The following is a 17,115-nucleotide window of genomic DNA, read 5'->3' as shown; positions in this document are numbered from 1 at the left end:
TTAAGAACATCAGAAGGCTTCAAAAATTTTGGATGTTCTTATAAAAAACGTGTATTCGAAATGATGAAATTTGAAACGAATTTGACGTTCAAGTTTTTCAGAACATGTTGGAAATAGAATTTCAAAATAATTGATATGTTTTCTATCCTTTTAGTTTTGTTTTAGCACTTGAAACTTTGACCGTCCGAAACGAACGGAACCGAAGCCCTAATAAAAGAAAAAAAAAATTTCACTTCAGCAAAATCGAAAAGAAATGAGTTAAAATTGAATAAATGATAAATATTGATAAAATAACGTTCAATTGTTCGTCTTTTGTCAATAGATCTTTTCATGAATTACGTCACGAACATCACTTGCCTCGTTTTGAAATTATTGGCAAGGTGATCAAATCCCAGCGGATTTTATTGAAACAACTTTCTATTTATTAAAAAATCATTTAATGTCTCAAGGGACATAATCACCATGCAAATTGTTTGAATCACGAGGCAAGTGATTCAAAATGTGATTCAAATGTTCATGACGTAATTTATGAAAAGGTATATTGTTCAACAAATCATCAAATCAGTCCAAGCTTACCAGCTTACCAGCTAAGTAAATAAGAAACTCGATAAGGAACTTCGGAACTTCGAGGCTGAAATTTTCTGAAAAAATAAGTAACTCCAGGCTTGGAGACAACTTAAGATTCCTTATAAAAAAAAACGTGTACCCAAGTTTATCTTTGAAATAAGAATTTATCTTCCCTGGTGAAGTAGTCTCAAATGATAAATTACTGAGAAAATTTTTGTAACTCGTGACAACATTTTAGGTTTAAAGTCGTTACAATATAACAATTAAAGGTTTTTTTATAAGAAAAAACTACATAAGAGCATAAAGCTACGATGGCAAAAATATCAAGAACAAGTTTAGGCTGCTTGCATCCTCTAACGAATTCGTGCTTCTTATACTACACGTTTTTTTTTTATAAGAACAAACTATATAAGAACATAAGGCTTCGAGGCCCAAAAATTTAAGAACATTCTAAGAACATACTAAGGCTTTGGAGACTTAAAAACATGCAATTTCTTAAGAAATTACATCAAAATGCTGAAAATAAGAACATTTTAAGAACATTTTTAGGCTTCAAATCCAAAAAACTAAGAACATCCGAAGGCTTCGAAAATTTTTGACGTTCTTATAAAAAAAAAACGTGTACTTGCGCTTTTGTAGAGGTCTGCGATTCAGAGTGGAACAAGTTAAGAACATTCTAAGGCTTCGTAGACTCTAAATAATCCAATTTCTTAGGATACAGCACAAAAATACTCTTAAAATGATGAAAATGAGAACAGGCTTTAAAAGCTAAAAAACTTAAGAGCATCGAAAGGCTTAAAATTTTTGGATGCTCTATAAGTTGAAAAACATATATATTATGTATAAAAGATTAAAAGAGAAAGAGAAAATTCAAACTCGTGAAATGCATTTCCTAAGTATTAGTGGGTTTTTTTATCAATCTATATCCGTGCTTTAAATCTTTAATTTTTTTACAGCCGTTGAAAACAATAAAAACCAAGGCATCGTTTATTAAAATTCCCAGAAGACCAAAGCCTTTTTGGTCGTAACAGGTCACAGAAAAGAAATAAATAACAAAAAAAAGTCTTTGACCTACACGCTTTTTTTATAAGAATACACTTTATAAGAATGTCCACGATGAAAATGGCCAAAAAATTAAGAATAATATAAGTATAATAGGAATATCACAATCATGGAATTTTGCTACTAAAGCTAAGAATGCCGTTTTTAGAGTATTTTCAATTATAAATTGTCAATTACCCCTAAGTAAGGCTCACTCCTTTCACAAAAATGTCATTTTATGCTTGAGACGCGTGCACTAAATTCTAATCTGAATTAGGATCCTAACCTAAGAATGCTGTAAGAATATTTTAGGATGATTTTCCCAAAAAAGTTAAGAATATCCATGGTGAAATGGATTTATACCATTCTTATAAAAAAAACGTGTACCCCCTTTAATAGGCATCATCTTTTGAGTGAAGGAACTTAGTCCAAAGTTTCTAAATTTGGGTATTTTTTTAATTCACTCATTAAGATAAGAAAGACAAGAAAAAGGATTCCAATTGTATAAATACAACAAAACAATACACAATTTTTCGAAGAATTAGAATGTTGTAATTAGAGAACAGAGGTGTTTCATTTAGGGATAACTTTGATGTACTGTTTCTTTTTCAAATACTTTAGCCCTATAATTTATTTATAATGACCCTCCCCCTCTCGCTAACCAATTAGCGAGTTTATGTATTCGAGATAAATCGAGGGGGACGGTATAAAGCAAAGCTGACATGGGGCAGAAATCGCCGTCCACTTTGCTCGACGACGGTAAAACACCAAGATACCGTCGTCTATTTAGGTGAGCAAAGGCGACATAGAGCCGTACATCAACTATCGACTTTGTTTTGTATCGATTTCACTTACCGTCGCCCTCGATATCCTCCGATACATAAACTCGGTATTGAATCCAGGCCCGGCGGAACAACCGTAAAAGTGGAAGAGCTAAAGACTTAAAACGAGATAGAATTTGCCGGGAATTGGAGAAAAAAAGTCTATTTAGCTCAAAACCAGCCTCCCCGCGCTTCTGCTGGGTCTGGAATCTCTTTAGTTCGATTTTTATGGGCCTTTCGAAGATCATAAGCGAGATGAATAAATGAAAAGGTTTACAAACTAATAAATAGAGGTTCAAATTTTACAGAGTTTGACCTTAAAAACACACAGTTGGCCTTGATAGCGGAAAATGGGACAATAAGACGTTATAGTTTTTGATCTGAGTAATAAAAAATCTAAATCTACTTTTTCTATATCAGATTTTTTGATTTCAAAGCTTTCCCAGTCGACACACAACGTCGTTTGAACGTTAATCTAACGTTGTATGGACGTCAGATGGCCGTCAAGACAACGTTGTGTGCCAGCTGGGTTACTGAACATCTAAATTTTTCCAACGATTTAGGAGAATTTGCTTTTTTTTTGAGCTAGACCAAAATTGGAGTGTGCTCGAAACTAACTAAAATGATTTTTGGTTCAATAGCTTCTCACAGAGAAAATTATATTGTGTATTATTGATATGATTTGTAAAATTAAAAAAACAAACAAAAAAGAAAGATTCTTACAAACATACGATTTGCCACCAAATACATTAAATATCTCAAACGCTGACATGTCTAACGTGACAATAATGAACGACGTTTCACGTCTTATTAAAAGCGAAGGATGATAATTTACTTTTAACAGAGCCACCTTTCCCTGTCTCCTTCTTTTGTTCACTTTTCTTATTGTTTATTGTATTGTTATTGTTTAATGCTGGTTGCTGATGGTCCCTTAGCTTTCTCGTTCCAGTCCTTTTTCTCTTCAGGGCTTAATGTTTTCCATAGTTTCATAATGGCTGGTACCAGATTATCTGTTTCTTCCCCACCTGCATTTTTTTCTTTTTCATTCTCCAAGAATAGTTGAAAGCCAGTCATTGTCCTAAAAAGAACAAAGGAAAATTAGGGAGGGGTTTATTCAAAAACTTGAATTTGAGAATTGTAAAATCATAGCCCTTGACATTTCAAAACACAACTGATTTTCCTTGAATATTTCCTAGTAAGTGAATAGGACTCAGAAAATCTTATAAAAAATTAGTGCAAACTTTTTAGAATAAACTAATATAAAAACAAAAGGCTTCGATGGCCAAAATATCAAGAACAAGATAAGGACATTTAAGGTTTTGACCTTAATTGGGACTGAAATTCAATCTTCTGAGTTTTCCAACCCTTGCAGGGACCGCCAGGTTCCAAAAAGGCACCCTTAAGGGCGGCACATATCCGTACCTTCACTTGCCTAAGTACCCCCCCCCGGGCCTCTATAGAAAATCCACAAGTAAACTCAGAAAAACTCTTACTTTCACAGTAAGACATTTCTGGCTTAATACTCAAAGAGTTAAAGCTTCGAAAATTTTGGAAGTTCTTATAAAAACATGTTGGCGTCGGAAAGGTTTTACCTAAACCACAATTGGAGAAAAAGAACATTATTACTGGACAATATTATTTTCACCCGGAGCTCTGCTTTGCTTTGCTTAAAGGGGAACTTAACATTTTTTGGAATTTTATTTTAATGGTGGGAATTAGTATGTTTATACATAAAAATCACATAAAACTCTGTTTCACCCATTACATTCTTTAAAAACTCTCACCGCTTCTCTTCAAAATACGCTTTAAAAATCCCCCTTTTTTTGTTTGCTAAAGCCAATTTACGTGACGTCACATCGTTCAGAAAGTATGTTTCTCTCTTTCCTGTTAATAAAACCCATAAAAATGTCTAAGCGATTTAAAATTTTGAAGAAAGTTTCTGCTTTCTCTTCTTCTTTCTTTGAAGTTTTTAATTGTGAAGGAGGTTCAAAATTTTTCAAAAAATGCCAAATTGTGGAACACCTAACTGCACAAATAGAAGTACAACTCGCCCTGACCATAATTTTACCTGATTCCAGCTGAATCTAGAGACAAATCTTTAAGAGAGAAATGGCTAGCACAGATAAAAAGAAAAGTGATTCCAAAACACCTATATATATGCTCAGATCATTTTGAAGCTGATTGTTATGAGAAAGATCTTGAGGTAAGTGCTTTTCTTCTTAACTACATACATATTTCTAACTTCAAAATAAACAGACGCCTTGTCGAGTTACAATCATGATATGTGTAAAATATCTTTCTCATCTTAATCCAGGCTGAACTTATGAGAGGTGAAAACAAGATGAAACTGAAAAAGGATGCTGTTCCGACCAAATCATACATAGTAACCACAAAAGCGCCGTCTATCATCAATGCAGAGAGAAAATGATAATGCAAAAAAACAGGTTTGTGAAAAAAATCATACACGAAAACGACCTTTTGTCTGTGATCACTGATGCAACGATGTTAGCTTATTGAAGGGAGGTGGGAAATTCCTCTCTTCCCACCTTCGAGCCTTATTAAAACAGTAATTTATTTTGGAATATTATGCTCATATGGAAAAGCATGGAATTCATAAAGGTATGGGTGTAATCCCATTATTGATGTTAGCGTACCTTTTTCTTGATACAGGGATGTATGAAGTTGAAGAACTGGAATATTAAATTATATTTTGCTCCTTTCTTCTCTCAGTTTATCGAGGCTGTTTATGCGACTTCCCCAGTTCCAAAAGATGATCAACCTACTATCCAAAAAAAGTACATAGACAAAGGTGTTGGCAATCGCTCAGTGAAAATGGTGAGCATCCGAACACAGTGCAATACCAGTCATTTTCCCAGCGTTCCGAATTCTGCCACCAAAAAAGATGAAAGCGTACTGAAGGTTAAGATACCAGTGAAAGTAAAGAATCCAAAACTCACAACGCAAGCAATCAACACGGACATTTCGTTCCGACCAAGCGATAATGTTTCAATGACTGTTGTTGTGAAAGATATGATGATGAATTCTTAGAAGAAACTTCCGAAGCAACACCTGATGCCCCGTTTGATAATGAGAAGGATCAAGATTTGAACCAACAGAAGAGGATAGTGAAAGTGAATTAGACCAGCCCACAAAGGAGACGAAAGCATACGAGAATACCCGACCAGAGCAAAGTGCGGTCTTTTTAGTTTTTTGGTCCTGTCTCTTACCACTGCTTCAAAGATGTCTCCATTGCAGTGCTTCTGCCACGATCATGAAAACTTTTGTCAAAGGCACGATGGTTATAGTTGAACTTTTTTGTACCAACAGCCATTCAACGAAATGGTACTCGCAACCTCTAAGCCGTGGAATGGCTACAGGAAACATCATGATTTCTGCCGGTATTTTGTTTAGCGGAAGTACCTTTCAACGGATGAAGGAAATAACTAACATTTCAAACATTGCATTCTTAAGTTGCACTACCTTCTGTAAAATCCAGAACTGTCTTTTATTCCCTGCTCTCCACCGCGTTTACACAACCAACAGGAGACTTTTGATCGACGTTCTAAAGAAGGGGAAAGAAGTTAATCTACTAGGCGATGGTCGCTGTGATTCCCCAGGTTATAGCGCTAAATATGGCACTTATACTGTCATGGATGGAACTTCTGGACAAATCCTGGACTTTCACGTTTCCCACTCAAAAATGTGCGGCAACTCAGCAAGGATGGAGCTTGATGGATGTAAAAAGGTTTTGGCAAGGTTAGAGAATCGAGGTGTGTCAATTGATAGCCTTACTACCGACAGGCACGTACAAATTAGAAAGTTTTTAAGAGAAACAAAGGACTATTTAGATCACCAATTCGATATCTGGCACCTTGCACGTAGCATAAAGAAGATGCTCCTGAAAATAGCTCGCAAAAAGTCTTGCTCTGAGATTAATGCATGGATTAAGTCCATAATAAATCATTTTTGGTGGAGCTGTGCATCCTCGAAAGGTAACGTTGACGAGTTGACCGAAAAGTGGGTAAGCATTTTAAACCACATAACAAATCGCCACACCTGGAAAGGCAACAAATTCTACAAGCGATGTGCACACAAGAGGCTTTCAAAAAAACAAAGATCAACAAAGCCATTTCTGAAAAGAACAAGTCCAGCTTTTATAGCTCTCGAAGGAGTTGTAAAATCAAAGACCATTCTGAAAGACTTAAAACATCTGACCAAATTCAGCCATACAGGAGTTCTAGAGGTCTATCACTCGCTATATAACAAGTACAGCCCTAAACGCCTACAGTTCTCCTATCGTGGAATGGTTGCCCGTGCACAGTTAGCTGTACTTGATTTCAACAGTGGTGTTGGTCTATCCCAAGCCAAAACAAAAAGTGGCAAGTGGAGGTTCAAGCAGCAGTTTTCGAGAGTCACACAATCATGGGTTATGAAGAAAATAGCATCGCCTAAAGAACGCGTGTACATGTATCAGTTAATGGACGAAGTGATGCACATGCAACTTTCAAAGGAATCCTACTCTCTTCCATCACTAGGAAATGTACCATCAAATATTGCCCCTACAGATAAACCTAACAAGGAGGAAGCAATAGAGCAGATGCGAACAAGGTTTTTAGTCTAAGAATATTTTTAAAATTGTTAGTATTTTGATAAAATATATCTTTCTTATCTCTCATCAAAAAAAATTAATGTATCTATTATTCTTTGAATTTAAACTGCACATATTTTTCGTTTGTTGACTTTTCAAAACGCTCTCTAATTTTCCATACTGCGCAAGACGGTATCACTTTTCGTTCCCCTTGTTGTAGATTATCATAAACCCAGAAAACAAACTGGCGATAGGCAGCATAACGAAATGCTTCGTTGGGAATCTTTTGAGGATTCTGGTCTTTATTTGGACCATTATTTTGTTTGTAATACTTTTTAGCGGTGATTGCTGCTTTTAGAGAATGTTTTGAAAGACAGACACTTTCAAAACCAATAGATTCTGAAATACATTGATTCCCTTCAAAATAGTCATCCTTTATTTCGTTTGTGTCTAAACAGCACAAGCTTTCCACCTCTGTTTCCATGACTTTGCAGCTTCCGCAAAGACACCAGTCTGTATTCCCTTTCCTTGGCTTTTGTTCGTCATTTGAATTATTACTAGCGATACTTTCTTTTCCTGATATCTCGTCCTCGCTGCAAGACATTTCTTGAGCACTACAGACAGGCTCAAAGTCAAAAGGTCTCAAACCATCGGGCATGGATTCGTCTGAACTTGACTCGTCTGATGACGAAGAGCTTTCTAGATCCGATTGTCCTGTTTTCGATGTAGGTGAAGGTCCTGGTTCGTTAGGCGTGTTGTCTGGTGTGTATTCGTCTTCACTTGACAGACATTTTTCTGATAAATCAGAAATAGAATACTCCAAGTCCGGACTGTCATTGAAATCGCCATCATCACTTAAATCTACAGAATACTGAAGTTGTTCAGTATCTTCTAAAACGTTTTTGACAGTACCTCTCTTGTTTCTTTTCATTTTCCAATACTTCTTTACCAGTAGTAACTTCACTGTATCTAATCTAATGTAATATATATCAAAATCTGAAGAGTTTTGAATATCTTTTAAATGACTTATTGAAATTAGATTTTAATAATCTTATATTTTAAAACGTTGAAAATTAAAGAACATTTAAAGGTTATAATAGCACAGAATAACAGATATTTTCCTCTATATATCTGTCCTCTTTTTTGGTTAAGTATTTTTACAAAAAAATCGTTTTCTGAACGATAACGCGTCATAAACAGATGTATTACCCAGACCTCTAACAAAAGACGCGCACCTTCATTTTTATCTAATAAAGAGAGATCTTATTTAAACGATGTGAAGTAAAAACGAAGGAACTGAGTGGGGAAACCTTTTGGAAACAGTTTCAAATCAATGTATGAGTCTGAAAAAATCTCTTTTAGAATTTTCAAAAATTTGTTAAGTTCCCCTAGGATTTAACATTCAAAACGTAAAACTTAATATCTGCTCATAAATACTTTATAAAGAAATGTCACAGCCTATAGTTTATTCGTATATTGATGACCAGTTAAGAAGTCACGCTGGGCTTTCCAGGAGTTTATGAAGATGCGACTCCAAAGAGAACACACCTGAACACACAATTCTTTGGAGTCGCATTTTTATGAATTCCTGGAAAAAAACAAAAGCCCAGCATGACTTCTTAGCCGTCCTTGTCCATCACCCATTGTTTTATAAGAAAAAACTATATAAGAACATAAGGCCTCGATTGCCAAAATGTTTAAACAAGTTAAGAACATGTTAAGGCTTTTCGGACTCTAACACACCCGATTTCTTAGGAAAATGGATAAAAAAACTCACAAAATGGTGAAATCAAGAACCTATTAAGAACATCATTAGGCATGAAACTCAAAAAGTCGGATGTTCTTATAAAAAAACGCCATAGGGAATTTCTGAAAGAACCTGAAAGCTTAGAACTAAACATTTAAACATCACACTATTATCATCATGAGGATGGATCGGCACTAAAATCTCAGACGCATTTATGAGTACTAAAAGGGTTTTGGAGAACTTTTCTTTTTGCATACTTACTATCACCCCATTTTAGAGAAGTGGTATTTTAATACCTATGTAATTTTCGAGACATTTGACACAGAGACCACCCAATTTGCTCTTCTCATGACATTTTTTTTGCAAAAATTGATACTTTTAAACAATGCTAATTTATGAATCGAGAAAATATTAAAGAATCGAATTCTTTTTTTTTTTAATCTGAAAAATCACGGAAAATTCTAAAAAGATTTAAAAAAAATAATTATAAAAATCATTAATTTTAGAACCGGTGTACCAAATTTTTTTTTGGTATTTTAGTTTCCTGTCGGAGACATTTCCGACTTTACAACAGAGCCAGAGGATCGATCATCTGCAAGAAAATTAACACTTGCTTTGAATATTTCTGAAGTGCAAAGCTCTGGGACTGAAAGGGTTATAAACTGACTTACGATTTCTTTGCATTATTTTCATTTTCTTTGGTATTCGGTTCTGTTTTCTTTTCTGTATTCTTTATCTTGACACTGAAGTCAATCTTCTCTTTCACTTTTAAAGACTTCTCAATCTTTCCTTGTGTGGGTATTTTGACTTTCTTGGTTTTCGATTGCGCCGCTTTGTTTATAGTCTTTGATGCTGTTGAAGAAATAGAATATAATAACGACTTCCGGGGACGGATTATTACTCGATTTTAATGGGACCAAAAATTCTCTTCGAATTATAAAGAATTCGAATTACAGAGAGTAATCTAAACCACTTTCTAGCAGTGGGGACCAAGATTTTAGCTTGAATCACGGAAAAATTCGAATAATAGAGGTTCGAATTAGAGCGAGTTGACTGTAGAAACCTTGAGGGTCAACGGGAACGTTCCGCTGGAATTTGAAAAATAGGCCCTGTCTGACGCAATTTAGACCTTGTCAGACGTAAAATTTCAATTTTATTCCAAACCCACCCTGTCGTGACCTTGTAGTATACAGTTTCAAAACTTAAATGATTTTCTACTATGTTAGATATATTCAGAACTTGGAACCTGACCACAGAGACGTCTCCGTACCTCAATTTACTCGAGTGATCCACCACCTCCCCCGGGTTGAGTTCTTATTACTAAGCATGGACAAGTTGAAGACCATCAAGTGGTCAGTCAATATACAATTGTTGCTCTCTAATTCGATCTTCAAGGAGGAATTATTAGATTTTCATCGAATAAGGGAGCTTATCGAATAATAGAGCGTCGTTTATGAGAGTTTTTTGTTGACGGGGACTTGAAATTTCATCGAATAAGGGAGCTTATCGAATAATAGAGCGTCGTTTATGAGAGTTTCGTGTTGAATTTCATCGAATAAGGGGAGCCTATTGAATAGTAGAACGTTGATTTAGAGAGCGTCATCTGTACGATCTATATAGGGTACCAACACTAAATGTCAAACAGCCTTAAAAAATATAACGATCCACACTAATGTTGTGGGGACAGTAAAGTTGCAAACTATGGGATCAGTTTTATAATAATCAGGTACAAAGTAGGGTCACGTAGTACGTAGTATGATATATAGTAGGTTATATAACGAGATATTACAAAACGGCATGTCATAAATTTTCAACAACAAGGAATAAAATATGGCGAGCAGCTTTTTTACCGATTATTGTTTCTAGGGATTATCATTTCAAAGTTTTAGGTAGAAAACACCTATTTTCTTACGGGACAGATGGGACCCAAGATAATTATCTCGAAAATAGAAAATAGAATTGATAAATGATTGAGGTAGGGTTTTTGAGCTACAGTCTCTCTAATTCGATCTTTAAGGAACTAAGAATGTTTTTTGAATCTTCAACCTCTCTCAAACAAGATCTGCACCGCTTTTGGAACAACGGATTGAATTTACAGTTGACTCTCTCTAATTCGATCTTCATCGAACCAAAAAACTAAAACTTTCTTCGAATTAGAGAAAGATCTGAATTACAGAGAGTAATTTAAACCACTTTCCAGCTGAGAGGACCAGTATTTTAGTTCGAATTACGATTATTTAGCGAATTCAAGTTTCGCGTATTATGGTTTTAGCCGAAATTTCACAGATAGAACTTTCGCGAATTCATATAAAATTTACCTTTTTTGGCAAAAAAAACTGATAAACCACGCAAAAATTTAGCAAACAGTGCAAAACGAAAAAAAACTTTCGCATTTTGAAGTTTAGTTTAATTTCAGAAACTTTCGCGAAAAAGGATCAAAATCGCGAAAAACGCGAAAGTTTAAAGTTTTTGCCCTTAAAGTATTTCTTTTACACACTTTATCTAAAGAATAAGCCTGGTACCTTGTTTTGTTTTTTGTAATTGTTGACTGTCCAACGTTTCAAAATAGTCAGTCCCTTTCGCTCCACTTTTCGTAGCAGAGTTCTCTCGTGAAATCTTAAAAGGGTTTCCTTTAGGTCGTGGAGTTGAATTTTCTAAAAAGAAAAAAAATATATAATTAGAGATCAATTTTTAAACTTTCAAGCTCAAAAGTCTTTGGGGTTCGCAAAAAAGTGTCAAAAATCGAAAAACAGCCTTCCTCGGGGTGCCACCCGGGTCGCTATGGGCTCATCCGGTGTGAATAAAAGATGGGAAAATTGTACATTTCAATGGATATCTCCTCTATACTTACGGAAATCATGTTAATTATCTCATTATTTTCTCATCTCAACTTAATTAAGGGAAAGGAAAACATCAGAAGACAGAGTGGAGGAAATAAAGCATATTTTGATCTTTTCTCGACACACTGTTATATCATTTTTTCAAAGACCACACACTCGGAGCGTCACATTATACAACTTTTGCCGGCACAATTAAGAAGAGATCTGTGGCATTTTCAAGAAGAGGCCTGTGGACGATTGATGCGGTTTTTTCTGAATTTTATATTCCTTTTCCCAAGACGTATTCTCACTGTAGACTAAATAGATTTGGTCACAAAACCAAATTTTACACCCTCACTTGGTATTGCATAGTTTCTACCCCCTTGGGTTTTGATGAACCAAAAGCAAGGGGGGTGATAAAAGCTTGACTTTCCTAAGGGGGGGTTGCCAGTTAAGGGGGGGTCTTCTTAGATAAGGGGGAACTTCCTTGAATTATGACTTTTGTAAAATCGTTTTATTTATACTGATTTTCTAAGGGGGGGGGGTTGAAATTTTAAATGAATCCTAAGGGGGGGGTAGCACTTAAGGGGGGGGGGTCCTCTTACCTAAGGGGGGTCTTGACCCCTCTAGAAACTATGTATTGTCAAAGTTGAGCTTTCAATAATTCGACTACTTAGCTGTGAAAGAGACTTTTTCATGTAACCAATACACGTTTTTAAATAAGCATAAGAATATTTTAGGGCTGGAAGGTCAAGGTGTTTTGGACTTTCGCATTTTCTGAAACATATTAAACCCTAAAATTCATCAAGACGAAATACCCAATTTCATTTAATTTAATCTTTTTTTGGAACAGGTTTTAGTAGATAGTTGAACGTACGCAACGCACTGGCGTCAACTTCAGTAGCTTCAAATTCAAAGGCCAAACAAATCAAAAGATTAGTGCCCAGACCCCAAAAATTAAAAATTTCAAAAACTTAAAAAACACCTCCAGATAGTCACCCAGGGAACAAGTGTGCAAAATTTCAGCCAAATCCGACCATTTTTGAAGTCTCCAGTCTACCCGAAAGCTTTTGTGACAGAGAGACAGACAGATACACATTTTCAGATTCTAGCTCAACTGAAGTGGAGAACAGAAAACATGATATATGAGTGAAGGTAGAGAGTCTATCACCATATTTCCCTAACACCCTACCTGGAAGTACTTGGGAATCGAACACAGTTCATTGCGGTGCAAGTCTGTGATCGAAATCACACTACTAATCGGTAGAATACTTGGTACTCACGACTGGGCGTTGATTTTGGGGGTTCTTGACTTTTAGATTGTGATTCTTGTGTTTCATCCTGTTCCTCATCCTCACTCATCATATCCTCATCATTATCTTTAGGCTGAGACGGTTTGGATTGAATTGACGACAGACTGTTACGGCCTAACCCTCTGGACAACGTTGTTGTTTTTGTTCTGAAAATATAGACCATGATGATTATTATCGCCTTATCGTTTGCTTTACTCGAAAGTAAAAGAAAGCACCACAAAACTTCTAAAGGGATCATAGTGTCCTAGTAGGTTGGCCCCCCCCCTAGAAAATGGAAAAAAAATCCCTCTCCCCCCCTTTTAAATCCCTCCCCTGAGATTTGAAAAAATTCCCCCCCCCCTAGAATTTTTTTTTTCAATTTTTGCTCTTGATGCTTCTATTCACGTTATCTCAATGAAAAATTGAAAAAAAAGTTTCCACAAAGTTTCCACAGAATATTTTTTAGATGTCAGTTTAGACTAAGTTAGCTACAGAGAGTAGAAAAAATATTTTTCCACAGTAGAAAAAAATAATGTCCCCAGATTTTTTCTCCCCCCCCCTAGACTTTTTGGGGCCATTTTTTCTCCCCCCCTTTTGATTACCCCCCCTAGATTTTTGAAAACCATTTTGCCCCCCCCTTTTCCTATTTTCTGAAAAAAAATCCCCCCCCTTTTAAAAGGGGGGGGGACACTATGGGGATTTATGAAAAAATAAACAGTAGACATTAACATTTTTAAAAACTAAGAGAAATTACCTAAATTTTGAGCCATAGATGAAAAAAAATTGACCTAAGCCAACCTTGAAAACTAATTTGGAGAACAACTTCCCAAGAAAGAATATCTACAGGGGAGAAAACACCCACCCACCTAGATCTGCGCACCGCCGTATAGGCTATTCCCCAGAAATTTTGCCGGACCTCTAATACTGACCCATTTACACGTGCGGAATTATTTTTACTTTAGCGTGTAATCAAGGCCTAACAAATCGAAGCATTATCTCGGGAATTAAAATGACAAATTTTAGGTTGGTTGTTTAGCTGACTGCTGTACGTTTTATTTTGTTTCATGCTCTCGATTTTAATTTAATTGTGTTGGGAACTTGATCTAGGTAACTCTCATCCTTGTTGTTGCAGATACATCATGAAGATGAGTAATGTTAGTTTTTACTGAAAACTTGATTTCCTAGTGTGACTAGCTGTCATTTGAGTACCACTTTCAAAAAAAAACTGACACTTGGTTTTATTTTAGTGACGACGGTCACTTTTACTGTCTCAATTCTGTAAGAACTCCATATTTTACCAAACCGTCTTCAAAAGTGTATACAAATGAACTCGGTAATTTTGAAAGTCTGAGGAACAGGCCGTGTTTTAATTAATAAAGCTACTGGGTTAAAAGCCTTATTTTAAGATTTCTAAGGCAACTCAAGTTATTGTAAACTTCAGTAATTTTTCAAGTTTTATGAAACGTTTCTAACCTATAAAAGATTAAATGTAAAGAGATAGTACTAGTGCTACCATTCAAACGACAAAAACAACATGCCAATAATGAAAGTCGTACCTTGCCGGAATATGCGGGTGTTTCTTCCCTCGATTTTCAATCGGCATTTTGGTTGAAGTTGTCTCTTCGATCTCGACATCGGAAAACTCTCCATCGCTGAGCTCCTCCGCTTCTTCGTCACTCTCCATTCCGTTTTCTTCGTCCTCCTCCTCTTGAGCTCTTGATTGAGCCAATTCTGTTAGTTTCCTAGCTACATTGATCTTTTTCATCGTACTAGCGTACTGTATAGCTAGACTTATGGAGTCTGCTGTTGGCATGAGTTTACAAATTTCGACAGCTCGGAATTCACGATCAGCTTTACAAGCAAGCTAAAGAAACGTAACATAGAAGGAGAGTTGAAAATGAACTCTTTCATGTAATACTAAAAAACCGAAAAAAGCTCAACCTGTCGAAGCTGTTTTTTACAAAGGGCTGTTTCTGGAGGTCCTTTCGGAGATTGAAAGGTACGTTTACCCCTTGAAGGCTTATCTTGGCACGATGACCTGGGAATTACACCGACTAGTTTTCAAGATTGACCACTCATGGGTTTAAAATATCTAATTCATGACCAAAGGATGATTCATGGCGACCACTACACAGAATTTACTAAGAATACTAAGAATAGACCTTTTCATAGATAACGTCACGAACATCACTTGTCTGTTTTGAAATTATTACAATGGTGATTACTCTTAGGTTCCAAATAAACGCGGGTGGTCATTTTTCGAAAATTTTCCAACCCCCCCGGACATTATCAGGACCCCCCCCCCGTTTATCAATTTTTAAGAATTTTTTCAGCTTTCAAAGAGAAGGTCCCTTATTCTGCTCTAAATAGCCTGATTTTAGCCTATATTTAGCTTATTTTTGGGTTTTCGCAAGTACAATTTCCAACCCCCCAGTAATTAGGTCCCCCCATTTATTATAATTTTGAAAATTTTCCACCCCCCCCCGTTTATTCGAACCCCCCTCCCCCCGTTTATTTGGAACCTAAAAAGTATCCATTTCCATAAAACCCCCTCCATAATCAGTATTCTTACGTACAGCGAACAGTTGCATCAATAGCTGCATGTGCTGGCGTTCAGCCGAATCATTGTCGACAGGTAAGCGAAGAATTTGTTGACTGTAATTCATATTGGATGCTTTCAAGCTGTTTTTCATTAACTCATGCTGTGAAGAAAATAAGAATAAAACATTCACCACAGTTAGTTCGAAAATAAGTTTTGTTATAGAAGTTTTACCAAGTAACGTAACTTCCGCCATTATGAAAGCAAAGGATAAAAAATTAGCCCATTCTAGACTTTCCCCGGAAGCTTCATCAATATGAATGATTTAGTTTAGAAGATATGAAATTTCTCGTTAACTTAATTAAAAATGACTTCAATATAGAATAATCTAGTTGCAAGATTTCCTGTCGTATAGGCAAAGTTGAATGAAAATGTTTAGAAAATGATCCCAGTATTCGGAGTACTGTGCAATTGAATAAATGACTGTGTGATAAAGAAAGATTTTCCTACCTCTTTTATAGACTTTTCCGTTTTCATTTCACACAGCGGTAATTGAAAGGGAATCATGGTCGGAATGGGCCGTGGTAAAAGTGAAGGGAAATTCGCACCCTTGCAGTAAATACACCTAAAAAGATATATAAAATCAAGGGTTGAAAGTGCAGCAAAATGAATACAAGAAATTATTTATCAAGCTAACAGAACACTAATTTTCTCAGAGAGTTTTTAAAGGTTTTGTTTTTAAATAAGATTAATATCGCTAAAAAGCTTCTTCACATTGAATTGACACGGATGTGGAGCAAGATTGGTCAGAAAGAGGCAATGGATTTTTTGTTGACTCAGCACAAAATAACAATCTCTAAGTCTTGAAATCACCGTTTCAACTTTTATTGAAATCCATAATGATTACCTCAATTGCGAGGACTGCTCATCAATACCAATGACCCAATAATTGTCCGATTTATTCTTTACCTACAAAATTAAAAGATATAATTATGATATGTCAAGAAGAACTAACTTATAATTGCAACACGATGCGTGTTTCATGATGGCGCATGAAATATGAAATACTAGCCGGTACCCGGCGTCGCACGCCGGTTTAGCTGTTTGCTGAACGCATTTAAAGTCCTTTGAGATGTTGGGAAGGTGGCTTAAACACGATGAACTCAAAATTAAAGGGAAGAATTCTCTTCAAAGTTTGACTCTATCCCTCCCGGGTGACGTATCTTTTAACCATATTTTGAAAAAGATTTTTATGGCAAAAAAGAACAGAAACAGAAAGGGCGTCATTCCCAAATTACACCATACCGGCGATCAGCGACGTCCGAGACGGCTCTGCAATTAGATTTTTTTTTTCTCGCTTCGCTTGCGTTATATTTGCCGTAGTTCTTGATGTTTAGGAAAACTTTGATCTCAAGATAAGCGGAGTGAAATAATAGACATGACACGCGATTCGTCGAAAAAAAGGCAGCCCGGGGAGGGGGTACTTAGGCAAGAGAAGAGTATGGGTATGGGTATGTGCCAGCCTTAAAGGTGCCTTTTTTGAAACATGACAGTTTGAAAAATCGGAAAATCAAACTTCAGTCCCGCTAAGAATTGGAAAAATAGGAAAATTTCAACTTTTTGCCCCCAGTAAGATAGAAATTTGGTCAAATAAGTTCCAAAAAGTGAATTAAAATTCACACAATTTCCCTTGTTTCTTCT

The 17,115-nt window shown here is 35.9% G+C and overlaps 1 protein-coding gene across 1 annotated transcript in view; it reads right to left on the bottom strand.

Moving 5' to 3' along the window:
- Window positions 1–3,068: 3,068 nt before the first annotated feature.
- The window catches only part of LOC136802766 (WD repeat and HMG-box DNA-binding protein 1-like), a 29,684-nt gene continuing 15,637 nt past the window's right edge, over window positions 3,069–17,115 (bottom strand). The window contains exons 23-30 of the mRNA XM_067059525.1: window positions 16,322–16,383; window positions 15,925–16,039; window positions 15,452–15,577; window positions 14,432–14,739; window positions 12,867–13,042; window positions 11,287–11,418; window positions 9,436–9,616; window positions 3,069–3,507 (exon numbers count right to left, since the gene is read on the bottom strand). Of these exons, the coding sequence (XP_066915626.1) occupies window positions 3,330–3,507; window positions 9,436–9,616; window positions 11,287–11,418; window positions 12,867–13,042; window positions 14,432–14,739; window positions 15,452–15,577; window positions 15,925–16,039; window positions 16,322–16,383 (1,278 nt within the window). The 3' untranslated portion in view covers window positions 3,069–3,329. The remainder of the gene's footprint in view (window positions 3,508–9,435; window positions 9,617–11,286; window positions 11,419–12,866; window positions 13,043–14,431; window positions 14,740–15,451; window positions 15,578–15,924; window positions 16,040–16,321; window positions 16,384–17,115) is intronic.

This window comes from Clytia hemisphaerica, unplaced genomic scaffold (genome assembly GCF_902728285.1).
Source record: "Clytia hemisphaerica strain Z4C2 unplaced genomic scaffold, Clytia hemisphaerica genome assembly, whole genome shotgun sequence".
Classification (NCBI taxonomy): domain Eukaryota; kingdom Metazoa; phylum Cnidaria; class Hydrozoa; order Leptothecata; family Clytiidae; genus Clytia; species Clytia hemisphaerica.
The sequence above is the reverse complement of the archived record's forward strand: the minus strand, read 5'-3'. Positions and strand labels throughout refer to the sequence as shown.